Source organism: Choloepus didactylus, chromosome 6 (assembly GCF_015220235.1).
Source record: "Choloepus didactylus isolate mChoDid1 chromosome 6, mChoDid1.pri, whole genome shotgun sequence".
Classification (NCBI taxonomy): Eukaryota; Metazoa; Chordata; class Mammalia; order Pilosa; family Megalonychidae; genus Choloepus; species Choloepus didactylus.
The window spans coordinates 93,228,820-93,248,251 of record NC_051312.1 but is presented as its reverse complement, the minus strand read 5'-3'; the positions used below and the strand labels follow the sequence as shown (position 1 = coordinate 93,248,251).

The window sequence follows — 19,432 nt, the reverse complement described above, 5'->3', positions numbered from 1 at the left end:
TGCAAGTAATCCAGATGAATAACAAACAGGCATTAAAATCTAGAACCAATGTGATTGGACAGTGAATTCTCAGTTTTCAAGTATTAAAAGAAAGGCAGGTTTGTAATCAAAGAGAAATATGAGTGATCTATACTCCTCTACAAATAGTATTAGAAAAACTAAGGTTCTAAATCAGCATAATTTAGACCTCCAAAACCAGCTAAGATCCCAAAAAAGTTTTTTTTGTTTGTTAATTTTTTAATGCAATTTTATTGAGATATATTTACATACCAGATAATCATCCAAAGTGTACAACCATTGGTTAACACTATCATTGTGTAGTTGTGTACTCATCACCACAATCAAGTTCTGGACATTTTCATTACTCAAAAAACACAAATAAAAATTAAAAAAGAACACCCAAAACATCCAATACCCCTATTCTCCCCCCCCCCCATTATTTATTTATTTATTGTCTTTATTTTCTTACTCATCTGTCCATACTCTGGAGAAAGGGAATGTCAATCACAAGGTTTTCACAATTACACAGTCACACCGTAAAAGCTATTTAGATATACAATCATCTTCAGGAATCAAGGCTGCTAGATTACCGTTCAAAAGTTTCAGGTATTTCCCTCTAGCTATTCTAATACACTAAAAACTAAAAAGGGATATCTATTTAATGCATAAGAATAAACTCCAGATTGACCTCTTGACTCTATTTGAAATCTCTCATCCACTGAAACTTTATTTTGTTTCATTTCTCTTCCCCCTTTTGGTCCAAGAAGGCTTTCTCAATCCCATGATTCCAGGGCCAGGCTCATCCCCAGGAGTCATGTCCCACATTGCGAAGGAGACTTACACCCCTGGAAGTCATGTCCCATGTGGGGAGGGCCGTGAGTTTACCTGCAGAGTTGGCTTAGAGAGAGAGAGTCCACATTTGAGCAACAAGCAATGTTTTGTAATGGTGACTTCTAGGCATAATTATAAGTAGGCTTAGCTTCTCCTTTGCAGGAGTAGGTTTCAAAAGGGCAAACCCCAAGATTGAGGGTTTGGCCTATTAAATTGGTAGTCCCCAGTGTGAGCATATGATGAATTCCCCAGGTGGGGGTTTCAAATACTTTTTTATTCTCTGCCCAAATGCCTCTTGGATGTATGGGTTATCACAGTACCCTCTACAAACCAACAAGATCTCACTCTCTATTCAACGTTCCATGTAATTATGGTGGTGAAATAAACTGACCATACAAGTTTAATTAGATGGTGTGCTACCGAAAATATAAATTTTGCACCAAATAAACATCTCTTCCTTTGGTCTCACACAGAAATTGAAGTTTTAAAACACAGTCAGTACCTTTACCCTTTATAGCCTGATTTGCCTTAGTCCTAACTAGATCAACTTCATTCATATCTGTAATTGAAGTCTGATCTCTTTTTCAGCTCTTTTAACAGTTGCTATGTGGGGTAATACTGACATTCATAGCTGTAGAACTCTAGCTCTGACTCTCAAGTGTCACACAGATACCCGAACTTCCAGGTAATGTCCAGGTTATACACAAAGAGCTCAGCTTCTCAGAATTTAGAAATAACTATAACGACTCAGGAATAGCTGTGACGGCTGTAAGCTTACAATCTAGGAACCTTTACAATGAACCTTCCCCTGATAACCTGTGCTCTCGAATTCAATTCTCAGAATTTGCACATTATATTTGGTCCATATTAGTGAGGTGTTAAAATATTTGTCTATTTGTTTCTGGCTTATTTCACTCAGGATATTGTCATCAAGGTCCATTCACCTAGTTGCATACCTCACAACTTCATTCCTTCTTGCAGCCACTCAGTATTCCATTGTATGTATACACCACAGTTCACCATTCAGTTCATCCATACTGCCACCATAAACACCAGTGTGCAAATGTCCATTCATGTCCCTGCTTTCAGTTCTTCCAAGTATATACCTAATAACAGGGTTGCAGGATCATATAGCATCCCTATACTTAGCCTCCTGTTGGACCATCCCACTGCCCTTCAGATGGGCTACACCGTTCTACTTCCCTACCAACAGTGAATAGGAACATCCCTCTCCATATTTTCTCCAGCACTTGTATCATTCTGTTTATTTTTTAAACAGCTTTATTCACAGGATATGATCCATCCTAAGTACACAAAGGTTCCTGGTATAATCACAGAGTTGTGCATTCACCACCACAGTCTATATGAGGAAATTTCCATTTCTTCTGCAAAGAAAGAAGAAATAAAATGAAGAATTAAAAAAAATAATAATAATAAGGAGAAATAACAAGAAAAACACCAGGAATCGTATACCCCTCCCTTATATCCCCCTTATTGACTTTTTTTTTTAATACCTTATTGACATTTTAAAAAAAACATAGGTTCATCTTGATTGATGCAGAAAAGGCATTTGACAAAATTCAACATCCTTTCTTTATGAAAACACTTCAAAGGCTAGAAACAGAAGGGAACTTCCTCAACATGATACAGGATATATATATGAAAAACCTCATATATATCATACTCAATGGGGAAAGACTGAAAGTTTTCCCTCTAAGAGCAGGAACAAGACAAGGGTGTCTGCTGTCACCATTGTTTTTCAACATTGTGCTAGAAGTTCTAGCTAGAGCAATTAGGCAAGAAAAAGAAATAAAAGGCCTCCCAAATTGGAAAGGAAGAAGTAAAACTCACTGTTTGCAGAGGACATGATCCTATATATAGAAAAATCCCAAAAAATCTACAGCAAAGCTACTAGAGCTAATAAATGAATTCAGCAAAGTGGCAGGGTACAAGATCAACACACAAAAATCAGTAATGTTTTTATACACCAGTAATGAGCAGTCTGAGGAGGAAATCCAGAAAAAAAAATCCGTTTATAGTAGTAACCAAAAGAATCATACATTTATGAATAAATTTAGCCAAAGCCACAGAAGACCTTTACACAGAAAACTACAAAAAAAATTGCTAAAAGAAATCAAGACCTAAGTAAATGGAAGGGCATATTGTGTTCCTGGATTGGAAGACTAAATATAGTTAACATATCAGTTCTACCCAATTGATTTATAGATTTGATGCAATACCAATTGAAATCCCAGCAATCCTATTACTAGATAACATACTCGGAGGAACTGGAGTCAAGGACATGAAAGGATGAAAGGATGTTTGCGCACCAATTTTTATAGTGGCATTATTCATGACTGCCAAGAGAAAGATACAGCCCAAATGTCCATCAACAGATGAGTGGATAAACAAACTGTAGTATATATGTATGATGAATATTACACAGCTGTAAGACAGAATAAAGTCATGAAGCATAGAACAACCTGGATGAACCTTGAGGACATTATGTTGAGTAAAATTAGCCAGAAACAAAAGGACAAATACCGTTATGTTCTCACTAATATGAACTAACATTAATCAGCAAACTTTTTAGAGTTAAAGTTTGGATCACAGGTTATCAGGAGATGTAGAAAGAGGGTAGAGATTGGGCATTTGATGCTGAAGAAGTAAAGAATGTTCAACAGGATTGATTGTAAAGATCCAGAAATGGATAGTACAGTACTACCTTATGGTAGCACAATATTATAAGTACACTGAACAAAGCTGAGTGTGAGTATGGTTGAAAGAGGAAGGCTAGGGGTGTGTATGACACCAGAAGGAAAGACAGAAGATAAGGATTGGGGTTATATAACTTAGAGAACACCTAGAGTAGATAGTGATGGTGATTAAATGTACAAATATAAGAATGTTTTTACATGAAGGAAAACAAATGAATGTCAACACTGCAAGGTGTTGAGAATGGGATGGTGTATGGAAAAAAAGACAATCAATGGAAATGAGAACCTATGATTAATAGTAACATTGTAGTATACTTCCATGAAATGTAACAAAGGCAATATACAAAAGCTAAATGTTAATTTGTTTTTAGTTAGGAGCAACACTAAGCAAGAAATAGACCTGTTATTAGATGCTTCTAAACTACACAGAAAAAGCAGAACAGCTCAACAAAGATGACCACATCTCCTAATTAGTAGCCATCAGCCTCATCTGAGCCACCTGCTTCCTATTCTTCCATGATAGCTGATTCTCCAGCATCTTTTTTGAGGCAATGGCCTTTTCAGCCCTGACTCTTGGCTTTGTCTATACGTGCATTATCAGAAGCAATTATTGCCCACCCTTGTTTTATTCCATGGAATCTTACCTGTTTTGAAACCCTGGGAATGGTGGATTTTGGATACATCTATCCCTTTTTACTAGAGCTAAACAAGGATGGAATGCTCTGTTTTAGGTTTAGTGAGTCCCCTGTCTTTAAATATTTTCAAACAAAGACCAGAGAGCCACTTTGTCAATTAATCTATTCCAATCCTAATTGCCTGTAATTCTAAACTAAAAATTCTGGATTGAAGACAACAATACATTTTTCACATTGTGTTTCTCAACTATTAGCATATTTTAGCCCTGTCCAAAAGCAAGATACTCGGAAATGAACATGTCTGTCTTTATATGACATGAAAACTCCTTTTGAACCTTCTCCTTTCTCTGGAAATAGAAATGGTAACTACCAGTTCCTGGTTAGAGTCCAACTCTATTAATTATATTATTTCCTATGAGAACTTCCTCACTGTATTAGTAATGCTCTCTTGCTTATCTATCCAAAGCTGTTGGTTTGGTTTCATCACCTACTATCATGTCTGCATCATCAAGTATTATTCTCAGGTACCTAGTTGTTCACTGTAGTCTCCTCCCACCCAGGTTCATAGAAGAATTCCTGCCTGAGATATGGTCAACAAGGAGAGGTAGTGTGACAGAGACCTGTTTGTTCACTTAATTCATCAGCTTATTGAATGGCAGGACATTAGTAAAAGTAGAAACCTTTAGTGAATCTGTTCTCTCTCACTCTAATTCAGCCTAGTGATGAGAATCATTCCCAGTGCTTGCCCTTTAATTACAGTAATGAGGATGAGATATGCAGCATTTGGGACATATTTTTTCATTATTATATTCTTTGTTTATATTTTAATTTGTTTTCTCAATTACAAGTAATTAAGTTTTTAGTGTTTATTAGCGATCTGTATTATTTTGTGACTTAGCAACTCTTTTGGGGGGGTAATCTCAATTATTTGTAAAGCATATCTCAATCAAAAGCTTTGGAATCAAAACTGAGTGAATACAAGAGGAGTTAACATGGCGGCATAGAGAGGAGTGGAAGCCAGATACTTCCCCTGGAACAATTCATAAACAACAGAAAAATTAGTAAATAAACTGGAATAACTGCAGGGAGACAAATGTGACTGTCCACTCATCATACACCAACCTGAATTGGGAGGAATGCCCGAGATTGCAGCATAAAATCTGTAAGTAAAAACTGCGGACCTGTGCTGAGAGCCAAGAGTCGAGAGCCCCTCCCTCACGGAAGCCTCGCACTACTGGAGAGCAGCACTCTCCAAACAAGCTAGTGTACCTCAGCCCAGCTCAAACTGGGGTTTTAATGTTAACTGCTAAATACAGACAACGAATCCCCAACAAGCAGACAGAGGTTTTTTGGTGATGACTGACCTTGGGAGAGTCAGGACGGGGAGCCAAGAGGATTGGGTGCTATCTCTAGCCGACAGGTGAATCTGGGAGCTTTCTGTCCCTGTCTCTCTCTCTGTCAATCTGGGCTGCTCAGTGGAGAAAGCTCAGCCGTTTTCAGCTCACAGTGCTTTGCAGTAAAGAAAGCCTCAGCCATTTTAAAATCACAGCATTCTGACCCAGACAAGGGTGGAGGTAGCAGAGTCAGAGAAACAAAGAATCTATTTATATGCAAATAACCTCTCTCTAGGGGCATAGCTTCCCAAGAGGAAAGAGGAGGTGCCCAGCTCTACTACCTGCCTTACATTCAGAACCAGAGCCTGGGAGAGGAGTGCCGCAGACCACACCCCCTTACACCAGCCCATGACAGGCTGACAGGCACCACCTGCTGGACAGAAAAGCACAGAGTGTGTCAATCCTCTAAGATACACCATCAGGGAAACTGAATACTGAATATTTCTCCTTCTGTGACCTGAGCTTGTTTTCATCTGGGAAAACCTGATTGGGGTGGCCTAGGAGATCAGATGTCTAGACAACAGAAACTACAACCTACAGTAAGAAAAATAAAGTTATGGCCCAAAGGAACAAACTTACACTTCAACTGAGATAAGGAATTTAAACAACTAATGCTAAATCAATTCAAAAAGTTTAGAGAGATAAAGGCTATAAAGAAAACACTGAACATACATAAGGCAGAAATTGAAAATTCAAAAAAACAACTGGCAGAATCTATGGAAATGAAAGGCATGACACAAGAGACGAAAGACACAATGGAAACATACAACAGCAGATCTCAAGAGGCAGAAGGAAACACTCAGGAACTGGAGAACAAAACACCTGAAAGCCTACAGGCAAAGGAGCAGATGGAGAAAAGAATGGAAAAATATGAGCAATGTCTCTGGGAACTTAAGGACGAAATGAAATACAAGAATGTACATATCATTGGTGTCCTAGAAGGAGAAGAGAAGGGAAGAGGGGCAGAAACAATAATAGAGGAAATAATCAATGAAAATTTCCCATCTCTTATGAAAGACATAAAATTACAGATCCAAGAAGCACAGCGTACTCCAAACAGAATAGATCTGAATAGGCCTACGTGAAGACACTTAATAATCGAATCCTGAAAGCAGCAAGAGAAAAGTGATCCATCACATACAAAGAAAGCTTAGTAAGGCTATGTGCACATCTCAGCAGAAACCATGGAGGCAAGAAGGAAGTGGTGTGATATATTTAAGATACTGAAAGAGAAAAACTGCCAACCAGGAATCCTATATCCAGCAAAGCTGTCCTTAAAATATGAGGGAGAGCTCAAAATATTTTCTGACAAATAGACAATGAGAGACTTTGTGAACAAGACGCCTGCCCTACAGGAAATACTAAAGGGAGCACTACAGAGTGATAGGAGAAGACAGGAGTGAGAGGTCTGGAACACAATTTTGGGAGATGGTAGCACAGCAATGTAAGTATACTGAACAAAGATAACTATGAATATGGTTGAGAGACGAAGGTTGGGAGCATGTGGGACACCAGAAGAAAGGAGGAAAGATAAAGACTGGGACTGTGTAACTCAGTGAAACCTAGAGTGTTCAACAATTGTGATAAAATGTACAAATATGTTCTTTCATGAGCAAGGACAAGCAAATGTCAACCTTGCAAGGTGTTAAAAATGGGGAGGCATTGGGGGAGGGATGCAATCAACATAAACTAGAGACTATAATTAACGGAATCATTATGTTTTGCTCCCTTTAATGTAACAAAGGTGATATACCAAGGTAAATGCAGATAAGAGTGGGGGATAGGGGAGGGGTGTGAGACACTTGACATTGGTGGTGTTGTCTGACTCTTTATTCTACTTTGATTTAAGGTTATCTTTCCTTTTGCTGCTTCCTAGCTGTCATGTTTTTTGGTTTTTTTTTTCCCTCTTCCTTTTTTCTTTTTCTTTTGTCTCTCTATCTTCTTTGACTCTTCCTCCTGCTTTGTGGAAGAAATGTAGATGCCCTTATTTAGATAGTGGTGAGGGGCCACTATAGAGGGAACCATCGATTGTTTACTTAGGATGGAATGTATGGCATGTGAACAAAACCATCTTAAAAAAAAAATGGTTGATGATGAAACCTTGAGGGCAATATACTGAGTGAAATAAGCCAGACACATAAGGACAAATAATGCAGGGTCTCACTGATAAGAACTAATTATAGTATATAAACTCATGGATATGAAATACAAGTTACTAAGATATAGAACGAGGTTAAATAATAGGGAGCGGTTGCTTAGTATGAGCAGAATGTTCAACTAGGATGAACTTAAACATTTGGAAATGAACAGAGGTGACGGCAGCACATTGTGAGAATAACTAACAGTGCTGAATGGTGCATGAATGTGGTGGAAAGGGGAAGCTCAGAGTCATGTATGTCACCAGAAGGAAAGTTGGAAGTCAAAATATGGGAATGTATAAAACTGAATCCTATGGTGGGCAATGTCCATGATTAACTGTACAAATATTAGAAATCTCTTCCATGAACCAGAACAAATGTATGACAGTACAACTAAAAGTTAATAATATAGGGACATATAGGGAAAAAATATATACCAATTGCAAACTATATACTACAGTCAGTAGTATTTCAACGTTCTTTCATAAACAGTGACAAATATACTGTACCAGTACTACGAGTCAACAATGGAGGGGGAGTGGTTAGGAATATGGGAGGATTTGAGTTTCCTTTTCTTTTTTTTTTTTTTTTCCCCCGCTTTTTTGTCTTTATTTCTTGTCTGGAGTAATGAAAAGGTTCTAAAAATTGAACAAAAATTAATTGTGGTGATGGATTCACAGCTGTATGAGGGTACCAGGGGCAATTGTTTGTACATTTTGGATCTTTGATAATTGTATAGTATGTGAACAATCTCAATAAAAATTAAAATTAAAAAAAAAAACTGAGTGAATACAAACAAGACAAGATTTAACAAAGATCTATGAATACTGACACTTTCTACAAATATATATATATATTTAGATGGTGGGGCATTCAGATAGCTGGAAGGAGGTAAATGACCCTATGACATCCTTTGAAATTTGCTCTGTAGCTACTTGTTGAATTGTACTTTGAAAGTCTTCACCTTTCTATATATACCCTATATTGCCTAATAAGGAAAGAACTGAAACTGTGGAACTGTAACGCATAACAGTTTTTTAAATTATCCATATAACTGTTTGTTGAACTGTACATCAAACGTTAACACCTTTCTGTGTGTATATTTTACAATAATGGAAATAGCTGAAGTTGTGGAATTGTGACCCATGACATTCTTTGAAATTTGCTTTCTAACTACTTGTTAAATTGTACTTTGATAGTTATCACTGTTATGTATATATGTTAAAGTTCACAATAACAAAATGCATTTAAAAAACTGAGTGAATGGTTTAATAGTAAAGTGAGGTAATGTTTAAGAAAAGAATTCATAATATATTATGACATATTTAAAGATTAAAATGTGTTTTGTGGATGCCTTATTTTGCAATTGCTGCATCGAATCTTTCTTTGGTTTTGTGCCTTCAGATTCTTAAGCTTGAAAATGTCCACCTGCCCCCAAAACAGAGCTGCTAAGTCACAAAATAATACAGATTGCAAATAAACATATAAAATATTAATTACTAGCAATTGAGAAAATACAAATTAAAATATCAAGCTACCATTTTCCCCTATTGAAAGTTTTTGTTGTTTGCTTATTATCAAAGTACAAAAGTATAATAGGTCTTTATTGTAGAAAGTAAGAAAATACAAATAAGAGAAAAGAAGAAAATGTTTTAAAATTCATAATCCCGTCAGTGTCAACACAATGAGCATCTTAGTATGTAGATGTCAATCTTTTTTCTACCTATGTCTAAAATTTATCTGATTGTCTCCTGTTGATTTCTACTTGAACGTGTTATTACAAGTAATGTGTAATCAACTCCTGTGCCTTTTTTTTTTTTTTTCATGTCTGATTATTTTGTTAGGACTAGTTCCTAGAATTGCTATTGCTGAGTCAAAGCATATTGCATTTTTAAGGCTTTTGGTTATCTGTTGCAAAACTGCTAACTAAAGAGTGGTACCAAGTGTATGAGAGTATTGGTTTTTCCATTCTCTTATCTCTGTTGTTGATATTGTTTTCTCATCTATACTATTTTGAGAACTACAAAGTGGTGTCTCATTATTTTAATTTGTACTTCTTTGATCAATAATCGAACATACTATACATGTCCCATCAAAATACTAAAATTAAAGAAAAATCTATATTCACACATCTTCATTGCCACATTATTTATAGTAGCAAATAAAGGCATACACACCTAATGTTCAACCAAAGGAAAGCAGTTAAATCAACTATGATACTTCTAAATAGTAGACCATGCAGCCATGAAAACATTAAGGGTATGAGGTATTTTTACTTACATAGAAAAAATATTCATTGTATAATATTAGGTAAGGCAATTAAATTGGTAAATTTTTACATATAATTTGATCTCTACCATATGTTTTATAATTTTAATACTTACTATGTTTTTTATAATTAGCATTTATATCACATTTGTCAAGAAAACATTTTTATCAAGTAGACCACATAAATGATGCAATAGGGGAGAGGAAATTCTCTTCCTGCAATTATGTACAACATACAGTCTAAAGATATTAAACATTTGATATTGAAACGGAGCATGCTTAAAGTTAAGCAGTTAAACAGACAGTTATTAAAATATTAAAAGTTACACTTCCTCCAGAAGCTTACTAAAGTTGGACTCACTCTGAATATGTAACAATGTTTATGGTTTTCTTTTCCTTTTAGGTTGCTGCTGTTGATCTTCTTGTCCCTGGAGTTGGGGAGCTCTTTGGAGGAAGCCTCAGAGAGGAACGGTACCATTTCTTGGAGCAGCAACTGGCCAGGTATTGGTCAGTGCTAAAAGAAACACAATTCAGAAATTGGGGATGAGGCACTCAGACGGAGTCATGGCAAAGTAACAGAGAAAAGCACATGCATTTTCGACTTTGGCCTCAATCTCAGAGTCTGTGTGACCTTGAGCAAATTGTTACTTAACCTCTGAGCTTCCCTTTCCCAAAGACAGAAACTGCTATGTAAAACAAGGCTACATTGATATTTGCCCTTTTTTTGCATTTATCTCTCTCCATGGAAAGTAGCTTTTTCAAAAGATAATAATAAAAGGGGGCGGGGAATTTCCCATTAAAGCTTGTACTATTTTTCTCTTCTCTTTATTCTTTTTACTTTCAATTATGATTGGCAGAGTCCTACACAGACAGACTCTGAACTATGGAAAGGGTAAAGGTGGGGAAAGCAAGCTACTATAAATATCTGGTAAGCTAATATTTAGAATAAGCAATTTTCCCTTCTTCAAGTTCTCCACTATGTAAAAGTCTTGATTTAGCTATTTGATTAACTTTATTTTAACTTCTTTGAGGCCTGGGAAATGAATCCATGAGCACATAGAAAATATTTTAGAGATGGGAATTTGGGGATCTTGTTTCTAATTGAACTACCACTCCTGTAAATGCATGGTCTGCCAACAAACCACAACAACTTCCTAAACTAACCAAGGTTATAAACCTTTGTTTTCCATGATTTCTACTTTTGCTGTGCCAGACTTGGGGGTAAAAAAAGGACTTTCCCATGTCTGTAGGCCTAATCCTTCTCTCCAGATAATACTGTATTTCATGGTAGCTTGGAAAAGCCATCATAGTTTGAAAATGTCCTATTAAGTAAACCATTTGGAAGCCCTTCTTTTTCCAAATGGGGAAATGCTTTAAAAGTTGATGCTCTTCCAAGATCCCAATTTATAAATCATTTGGGTAACTTGGTTTTATAATCCTAATCATTTGAAGTGCTCTGTTAGGTTAGGATCCAGAAGAAAGGGATAAATAGATTCTTGGGAGAATGCTTTTCCATTAAGACTACTAACTCCTCACTACTAATATAATATTAGAAAGTTCTTGGGAAATTGTGGAATTGAAGTGAAAGTCAAACATTTTAGATGGAAAGAATCTGACGATTCTCTGAGTTTTGTTTTTTGTTATTTTTGTTTTTTTTTAAAGTACCATAAAAACCACACATGGCAAGAAACCTCATCTGTTGAAAGATAAATTGGTCTGTTTCCTTTACTTGCTTCCTGCCTTCAGGAAACCTTTCCTCATAGTGTATTAAATGTTTACCTAATATCTGATAATATCAAAATTTATCTTTCCTAATAAAATAGTATGTTTTCCTATCTCAGGGATCTGCCTATGACCTCTGTTCATGCTTTCAGTATTTTTATATTTTTGAAATTTTTAGTCCTGATCATTTCAGATATACTGTTGTCCCAAGTACTTTATTAAAGGACTGAAATTAATTTTAATGAATAATGAGAGCTTAATTTTATTAACATTTCTCAAATTAGACAAGAACCAATTTGTAACCATGTTGTGAAGACAGCCTTAGAATCCTTATTGTTGTTTTACTATTGTAGAATGAAAGTTGTGTTCCTCTTCCCTTGTCTGTCTGTACCTCCCAACAACCTTAACTAGTAATAATATGCTTTTCTTGTGAGACAGGACAATAAGTTCATCTCAGATGAACCCCCTTTTTTGGGTTCTGGACCATATATCTTTCCTCTGAATTCCTGTAATATTTATTTTATACCACTTATTTAGTAACATTTGGACTATTAGATAATTTTCCCATATAATAAGGTTTTAGCTTCTCAACTATATTGCATGTTATGTTAAGGCATAGGCTATGTTGTATATTTCTTTGTAAAGAGCTCTTTGCATACAATCCAGAATAAATGTTTGGTAATTAATATATTTATCTTATTGCCATTCCCTGAGAGAATTTTGTTATTTTCCTTTTACAGATCAGGACTGACAGAAGCCTACCAATGGTAAGAATGTGACCCTCTAATGAATCTTTTCTAGTTGCTGGTCTGAATGTTACACAGAAGAGGTTTTTCTTGTATTTCGGTTTTAACTATCCCGATACCTTAGGGAAAAGTATTAAGGGCCATGGACAGGGGCTTATAACATTACTTATTCCCTTTGATCCTTGAAAAATAGTAATTAACAATAATGGCTACCATTTATTTATTGCTTATTGTGTACCAGATATCTATGTATATCATCTTATTATATAATCATCACAATACCCTATGAATTGGATACCATTACTATCCCCATTTTAATATCCCTCTAGGCCTGAAGCCCAGAGTTGTTAACTAACTTAACCAATATCATATAGTTAGGTCCTGAGCTGGGACTTGATTCCAGGACTCTCTGAATCTAAAACCTTTGTTCTTAACCATTACTCTTCAGTTTTCCGTGTGGAAAATCAAAGGCTTGGTCTCAATGATCCATAAGTCTCCACCAACTGTAGAAATCTAAGCCACTTTAGGGAAGATGCCCTCTTCTGCCTTCATTCACTTTCTGCAAGTTGTTTGGCTTTCTTTCTGAGGGCCATTTCCTCAAGTACTTTTCAATATATACAAATTATTTATTTATATTCCTGTTATAGCACTTCTTCAGGGTCTTGGTCTAATAATAATATCAACAATGTTAATAATCCTTTTGCTATCCTCAGGAGTGGGAAGGATCAAATTACATTCTTGCCTTGTGGTAATGAAGGAGCTAGATTTCAGAGATGCAAAAAAGCTAAAATTGGGTTCAGGTAATAGCCTTTGAATGCCAACCTTATCTTTACCAGTAATGACCTTGGGCGAGCTACTTAATCTCCCTGAGTCTTGGTTTTTTGGCTAGAAAATGGAGCGATGGTATCACAGAGTTGTCGTGAGGATGAAATTAAACAATATAGGTTAAGTATCTACATAGGATAGAAGCTCAGTAAATAAGTTTCCTTCCCTCTTTCCTTCCTTTGTTCTGAGTCTTGCTGTTAGGTAACAAAGCCTGATTGAGAAAGATTATGCATTTTACCTCAGTGTCTTTCTGACTCTGAGATGATAATCAAAATATATAAAACCTAGCCATAGATAACAAGCTAAATACAGATCTTAATTATTAATTGAGTAAATTTAGGCTTTTTCTGGTCTTTGTTAATCATTTCAGTACTGTTCTTTTCAAGCTTTTAAGACCTCTAAATAGAAATATTTATTATTTGAATTGTCTTCCTTTTATATGGTAATCATAGTTTTTTAAGGGTAGAAGGGCCATTAGAAATCTTCAAATCTGTGATCTCTGCTAGTGTTCCACTGTAATAAGGATAGCCACCCCAGGTGTCGAAGAATTTACTCACTTCCTGTTTCTACATGCCATATGCAAATAAAATCTGTTACTAGTTTCACAAATGTTGTGGCACTTTTTAAAAATAATCTGGCTATCCTAGAATCCGTTTTAACAACAATTAAAGAAATATATATTCATTAGAAAACTTTTTTCTTAAAAGTGGGGTTTTTCCATCTATTAGAGCAAATGCAAGTAAAACCAGCTACAAACTGAATCCCTCTGCTGAATTCAGTTTCCAGACATTTATGTTAGTCTTTTGACTTAGATGTATGAGAAGTTTACAGTCATCTAAAGTTGTTGGTATATTTTCAGCAGCCAGCTCTGGTCCTGCAGGTGTTTTGGCAGGTGCTTGTAGCAGGCACTTGGTGTGCCCTTCATCTCACCTTGTCAGTAAATCAAAATACATCCTGTTCCTATGCCTTGTAAACTTAAAGTTATTCAGGCTACCAAACGTTTCTATTACTCGAAATTGCTTTCCTTCCATTATTCCTTATAGCTCTTACTAACCTGAGATTATATAATAGATAGCCTTATAATATTGGTCTCACCTAGTTGCAATTCAGTTTTTATTTTAGAAAGATATGTACTTTATCTTAACTTCCTGAATACCAATAAATGTAGCCATTATTATTAATAGTGGGAAAATAAGTGATACAGTCTTTATCCTTGAGGAACCAAATGGCTACCAACCATACTTGTCTCATTCTGAGTCTAATTTTACAAATTATTCAAGGAGCCATAAACTTGTTTTAATCAATACTATAGAACTCAAGAATTCCCCTCACCACTTGACATAAAAATATTTATGGAGTCTTCCTTCACCTGTTCCCTTCCTAAAATAACTTTATTCTAGGATGGTGTATTAGAATCTGAGTTCAAGTCATGACTTTATCATTTTCTAGCCATGTGGTCTTAAATAAGTTACTTAACCTCTCTGAGACTGGCTTCCTCATCTGTAAAATCGGGGGATAATGTTGGGGAACATCATATCCCAATTTCATCAGTTAACACAGGTGGAAAGCATTTAGCACAGGTGTGCCTGGCATAAACTAACTAGTGTTCAGTGATAGAGATCAGAGTACAGGCTAGTGGCTATCAGCTAGGTAAGGGCATCTACTTAGGTTTATACACACATATTCAATAGGTCCATAGCCCAATTGGGAATATGAACATTCATGGATGGGCTTCAGAGACTATCTGGCCTTCCAGAAAAATGACTCTGGACATCTTCCACTAGGCCTGCAACAGAAAACTGTTGCAGAGAACAGGAAATTTCTTCTCACTCCAGCACTCCAAAGTATATTTTTTGTACCTTCAAACAATGTGTCTTAAGGTACCAAACCCCAACTGTATAGCAGGCACTGTAGACACGAGTTTAATGAGACATAGTTCCTGCCCCCAATTTAGCTTACAGTCTAATTGAGAGGATTGTCTTTTTAAAATATATCAGTTAAACTCTTCACTCTCCTCTTTGTATTGAACAATTTCATTTTTGGTATGGGAAAAAAAGAGCATTACCTTAGTATACCAAGAAATAGAAAAGGAATGCATTGTCAAGAAAACTAGTAAAGCTGTTTGAAAATTCTATCATATCCTGAAGCAAGTTTTCGGTACATAAATGTATAAATAACTTAAAAATAAAAAGGATCAAAGTACATAACTACATGGCAGGATTGCTGCTGTTTGGATAACCTTGGATAGATCACTTTAACTTCTGTTTCCTTCATCTATCTATGATGAGAAAAGACTGGTCTACTACAGTGATGTGGACAATAACAAGTGATTGCAAAATGCTTTTGAAACATGAAATTCTAATTATAACATCTGATCTCATGCAACATTTATAGGTAATGTTTCTCTGCTTTTAAAAAACAGGTATCTGGACCTTCGTCGATTTGGATCTGTGCCACATGGAGGTTTTGGAATGGGATTTGAACGCTACCTGCAGTGCATTTTAGGAATTCAAAATATCAAAGATGTGATCCCTTTTCCAAGATTTACTCATTCATGTCTTTTATAGCTGGAAGGTTGCTTAGGGAAAAATCACCCCATGACAGAGGCACTGCAACATGAATGTGCATGCAGGAGAATACATGTTTGAATTTTAGAAATGCGGAAGTGTTCAGTATGTAATTGGCTTGTCATAAAATATAGCATATGAAAATGGAAAATCATGATTTTCTTAGCAAGTTGAAAACATTTCATGGAAAGATGAACTTCCCCAAGAAAAGGTACTTAGAGCAAGTGGAATCTCAAATTTGTTACTTCAGTTAAGAAGAAATGAAGAAATTGGACAAGATGGTCTCAAAGGTCTTTTGAAACTCTAAGACAAGATGAGATAGTGTATTTTAGTTTGCCTTTAATCATTAGATCACCGCTCTTGTGTAACCTTTGTGAAACAACTAGTTGCTAAAAATAAAATGTTGAATCTTTTCTTCCTTGCCACTTAACCTGTGATAAATGCCTATCTTATTCTCAGTGCCTTATTAAACATTACAGAAGGAAATACATCTTTTTAGGGTGTCATCAAAATAGCATTAATTGATTTGAGGAAATTGCTATTCTGAATTGAAGTCTTTCTTCAAGGGCTTGGGTGAAAAAAATCACATTTGATAACTGTCGATCTTTAATTATAAAAGCTAATGAGATGTATTAATTGCTTAGCCTCTTAATCATTGTTATAAATTAGTTTGTATTAGATGTTTATAATTTCTCCAGTAGTCAATAAAATAGATTTCAAATTGATAGTTTATGAAAAAATCAACAATTATGTTTTTAATTATATTTATATCCTTTTGGCCTTTTCCCAGTGAAAATTCGAAGGAAGGTATTTTCGCTTCAAGATGAGGGTATCCTTTTCCTATGGAAATATGACTAAGCCTAAAGGGTGGTTATTCTGTAGTGAAAAAGTAGCATGGTATATTAGAGGTGAGAAGAGCATTGATTTGGGAGTTTGAGACCTGACAGTTCTGGCACTTAACACATATGATTTTGGACAAGCCACCTACTCTATGATATATATGATTTTGGACAAGCCACCTACTCTATATGAGTTTAAGCATCATTTTTCTCACAGAGTTGATATAATGATTACATGAAATTGTGTGTGTGTTTAAAATTGTGAAATGCAACACAAACTTTTTAAAACTTGTTTTAGTCGTTTTGTCTTTGTTGAGTTACTTGTATATGGACCTATAGCAAATTGTATACTCAGTAAAATTTGTATGTATCAAACAAGTGTGAAAGGGCATGCATGCTTGAATAATCAATTTTCTAAGTCTCATTAGATGACTTTTCTTGGGTTAATTTCCTTATGAATTTGTATACATTATTTTAGCCTATTTCAAAATCAAACAGTTGGAGAAAAAAACAAGCTGGAGAACTGTAGAGTTAGAAGACAACTCTAATGCAAAAAGATTGGGCACTTAGTGTTCCAGCCTCTCCTTGAAAGGGAGCTTAATATCTCACAAAATAGTCATGCCATTTCTAAATCTCTCTAATTGGTAATGTTTGCTGGACTAAAATCTCAGCTAAAATCTACTTCCCTGGAGCCCTAATCCCTTTGGTTTAGATGCCAAGTTCAGGACGAGATAAAAGGGATGATTAAAACTTCCATAAGGCTTGCCTCAACTATAGATTTGAGAAAGAAATTCATTTATATGTTCAATAAATATTATTTGAGCTTCTTCTGTATGCCAGAACTATGCTAAATGATAGACAAACAGTAGTGATCAAAACAGAAATAACCTGCCTTCATGGAATTTATAATCTAGTAAGGAAGATATGCAATAAATAAGTAAACAAGTGTATTTCAAAATATAACATATTATAAAGTTATAATAAAGAATAGGGCACATAGATAAACTTGCTAGAGAAGCCATCTCTGAAAAGATAATGTTTAACCTTAGACCTAGAAGATAAAATGAGAAACCATTTTAAAACATTTGCAACATCAGCCAGTATTGATTTGGCATTCAAGTCTTACTTGAAACCATATTAATCTTGTGAAGCAAGGGTCACAGGCCCCAAACCTAAAGGCACAATAGTTTCCAAGGCTCTCATGACTCTTGAGGAACCAGATAGAATTGTAATGTGAACATTATGGCATGGCATCAAAAATAACAGTGATGGAAAGAATGCTAAAATAGGAGAAACCCCAGGTTCTGGTCCCAGCACCACCATTAATTAGTTGTCGAGCATTAGGCAACTAAGATAATCTTTGTGGCCTCCAGTTAGTTCATCTGCAGGATTATCATTTTGAAGTAGATAATTCTATGGATCCTTCTCGCTCTTAATCTTTTGTGAATTTGTGCTACACAGTCACTAGTAATAGATTTAGAGTGTAACCTTTAGACCATGCATAGTCCCTTACTTCAGTACAGACAGGTCTCTGAAAATGTAAAATCAAATCACTGAAAGCTGAACAGTAAATTTAAGTGTTCAACATGTGTGTATATGGTGTAAGATGAGGTCTTTCTCTAGGAGTCAAAAATGCATTGTTCCTTGCCCTTTTGATAAAGTCTTTAGCAGTTTATTTCCAAAACTGCATGCTTCTTTGCTCATTCTTTTCCTTTACAATTGAACACAGTGAGTAAATGGTTGAAGTCAAACATTTGCCACTTATAGGAAGCCTAATAATTTCTGTTTTTGACTTAACACTTCTATTTTACCAATAATTGAACAAAAACAAGCACTGGTCTCAGACAAAGATGAGGAAAATGCCAAACTAAACTGTTGCTTGCAGGCAGCATCAATGGGAAAAAACCTGAAATGTCTGTCAGCTGATATATGAATATCTAAATTCTACATACAAAAGGCATTTTAAAGATTTCCATGTATAATTAATAGAAGTATGAATTTAATAGTTAATGACTTTCTATACTTTAACAGTATTCTTCTAGGGCTTAATTTGTGTGTTAAAAAGCAATTTGAGAATGAGTTAATTTTTTACTGGAGTAACCATTTTCCAGTGGGGAGAAAATCGGATTCTGTTTTCCCAAGATTTCCAAACATTGCTCCAAAATAGTAACCCCAACCACCCAAGTAAGAGTTATTCTAAAACTTGGAGATGCTTCTTTCCATCATTAACCCCCATTTTCATTTCAAATTATGGAATAGGTGGGAAAAAATAGTTACTTTCCATCTGACTGTCCTCTTGCATGGGGAAGTTGGGCTGTAATGTTTTTTGGTCCGACAAAAGCTTAATTGTGCAAGTGATCCATTCCAGAGCTAGGCATAATTCTCCCACCTTCTGACCCAGCCCAGAGACTCTTTAGCTGGCACAGAGCAGCAAAGGAACTGCTTGACCTTTTATCCCTCTCAGACAAGATCTGCTAGAAGCCTCCCTCTCCAATGTTATATGTTCATATTCTCTATAAATTGAATCTAGACATTCAAGCATGACTGAACAGGCATTGAAGATGGAATTGGTGAGATGGATTAACTCTACCCTTAACTCAAACCATCTTTAAATCTCTTGCTTCAGATAATTATAGATGAAAGATGCTTATATGGATTGGATTGTTATATATTCATACATTTACTTTAGTAAGTCATGAGGCGAGAACATAAAAATGCAGAGTTGAAAGACAGATTGGCCTGGATTGAAT

At 35.6% G+C, this 19,432-nt stretch overlaps 1 protein-coding gene and 1 long non-coding RNA gene across 4 annotated transcripts in view; one reads left to right on the top strand and one right to left on the bottom strand.

The window, feature by feature from the left end:
* The window catches only part of NARS2 (asparaginyl-tRNA synthetase 2, mitochondrial), a 218,106-nt gene extending 199,444 nt beyond the window's left edge, over window positions 1–18,662 (top strand). The window contains exons 12-15 of one of the 3 annotated variants that reach the window (XM_037840845.1): window positions 10,387–10,484; window positions 10,841–10,911; window positions 12,446–12,472; window positions 15,699–15,774. In XM_037840845.1, coding sequence (XP_037696773.1) covers window positions 10,387–10,484; window positions 10,841–10,904 — 162 coding nt within the window. In that variant the 3' untranslated portion in view covers window positions 10,905–10,911; window positions 12,446–12,472; window positions 15,699–15,774. Of the gene's footprint in view, window positions 1–10,386; window positions 10,485–10,840; window positions 10,912–12,445; window positions 12,473–15,698 lie in introns of all 3 variants that reach the window. The other 2 variants (XM_037840846.1, XM_037840844.1) reach the window with 2 other exon arrangements.
* LOC119538101 lies at window positions 2,095–10,604 on the bottom strand. Its single transcript, XR_005217515.1, has 2 exons — window positions 10,345–10,604; window positions 2,095–2,216 (listed from the first exon to the last, which is right to left on the bottom strand). It is a non-coding gene; the product is annotated as an uncharacterized LOC119538101 (long non-coding RNA).
* Window positions 18,663–19,432: the final 770 nt, after the last annotated feature.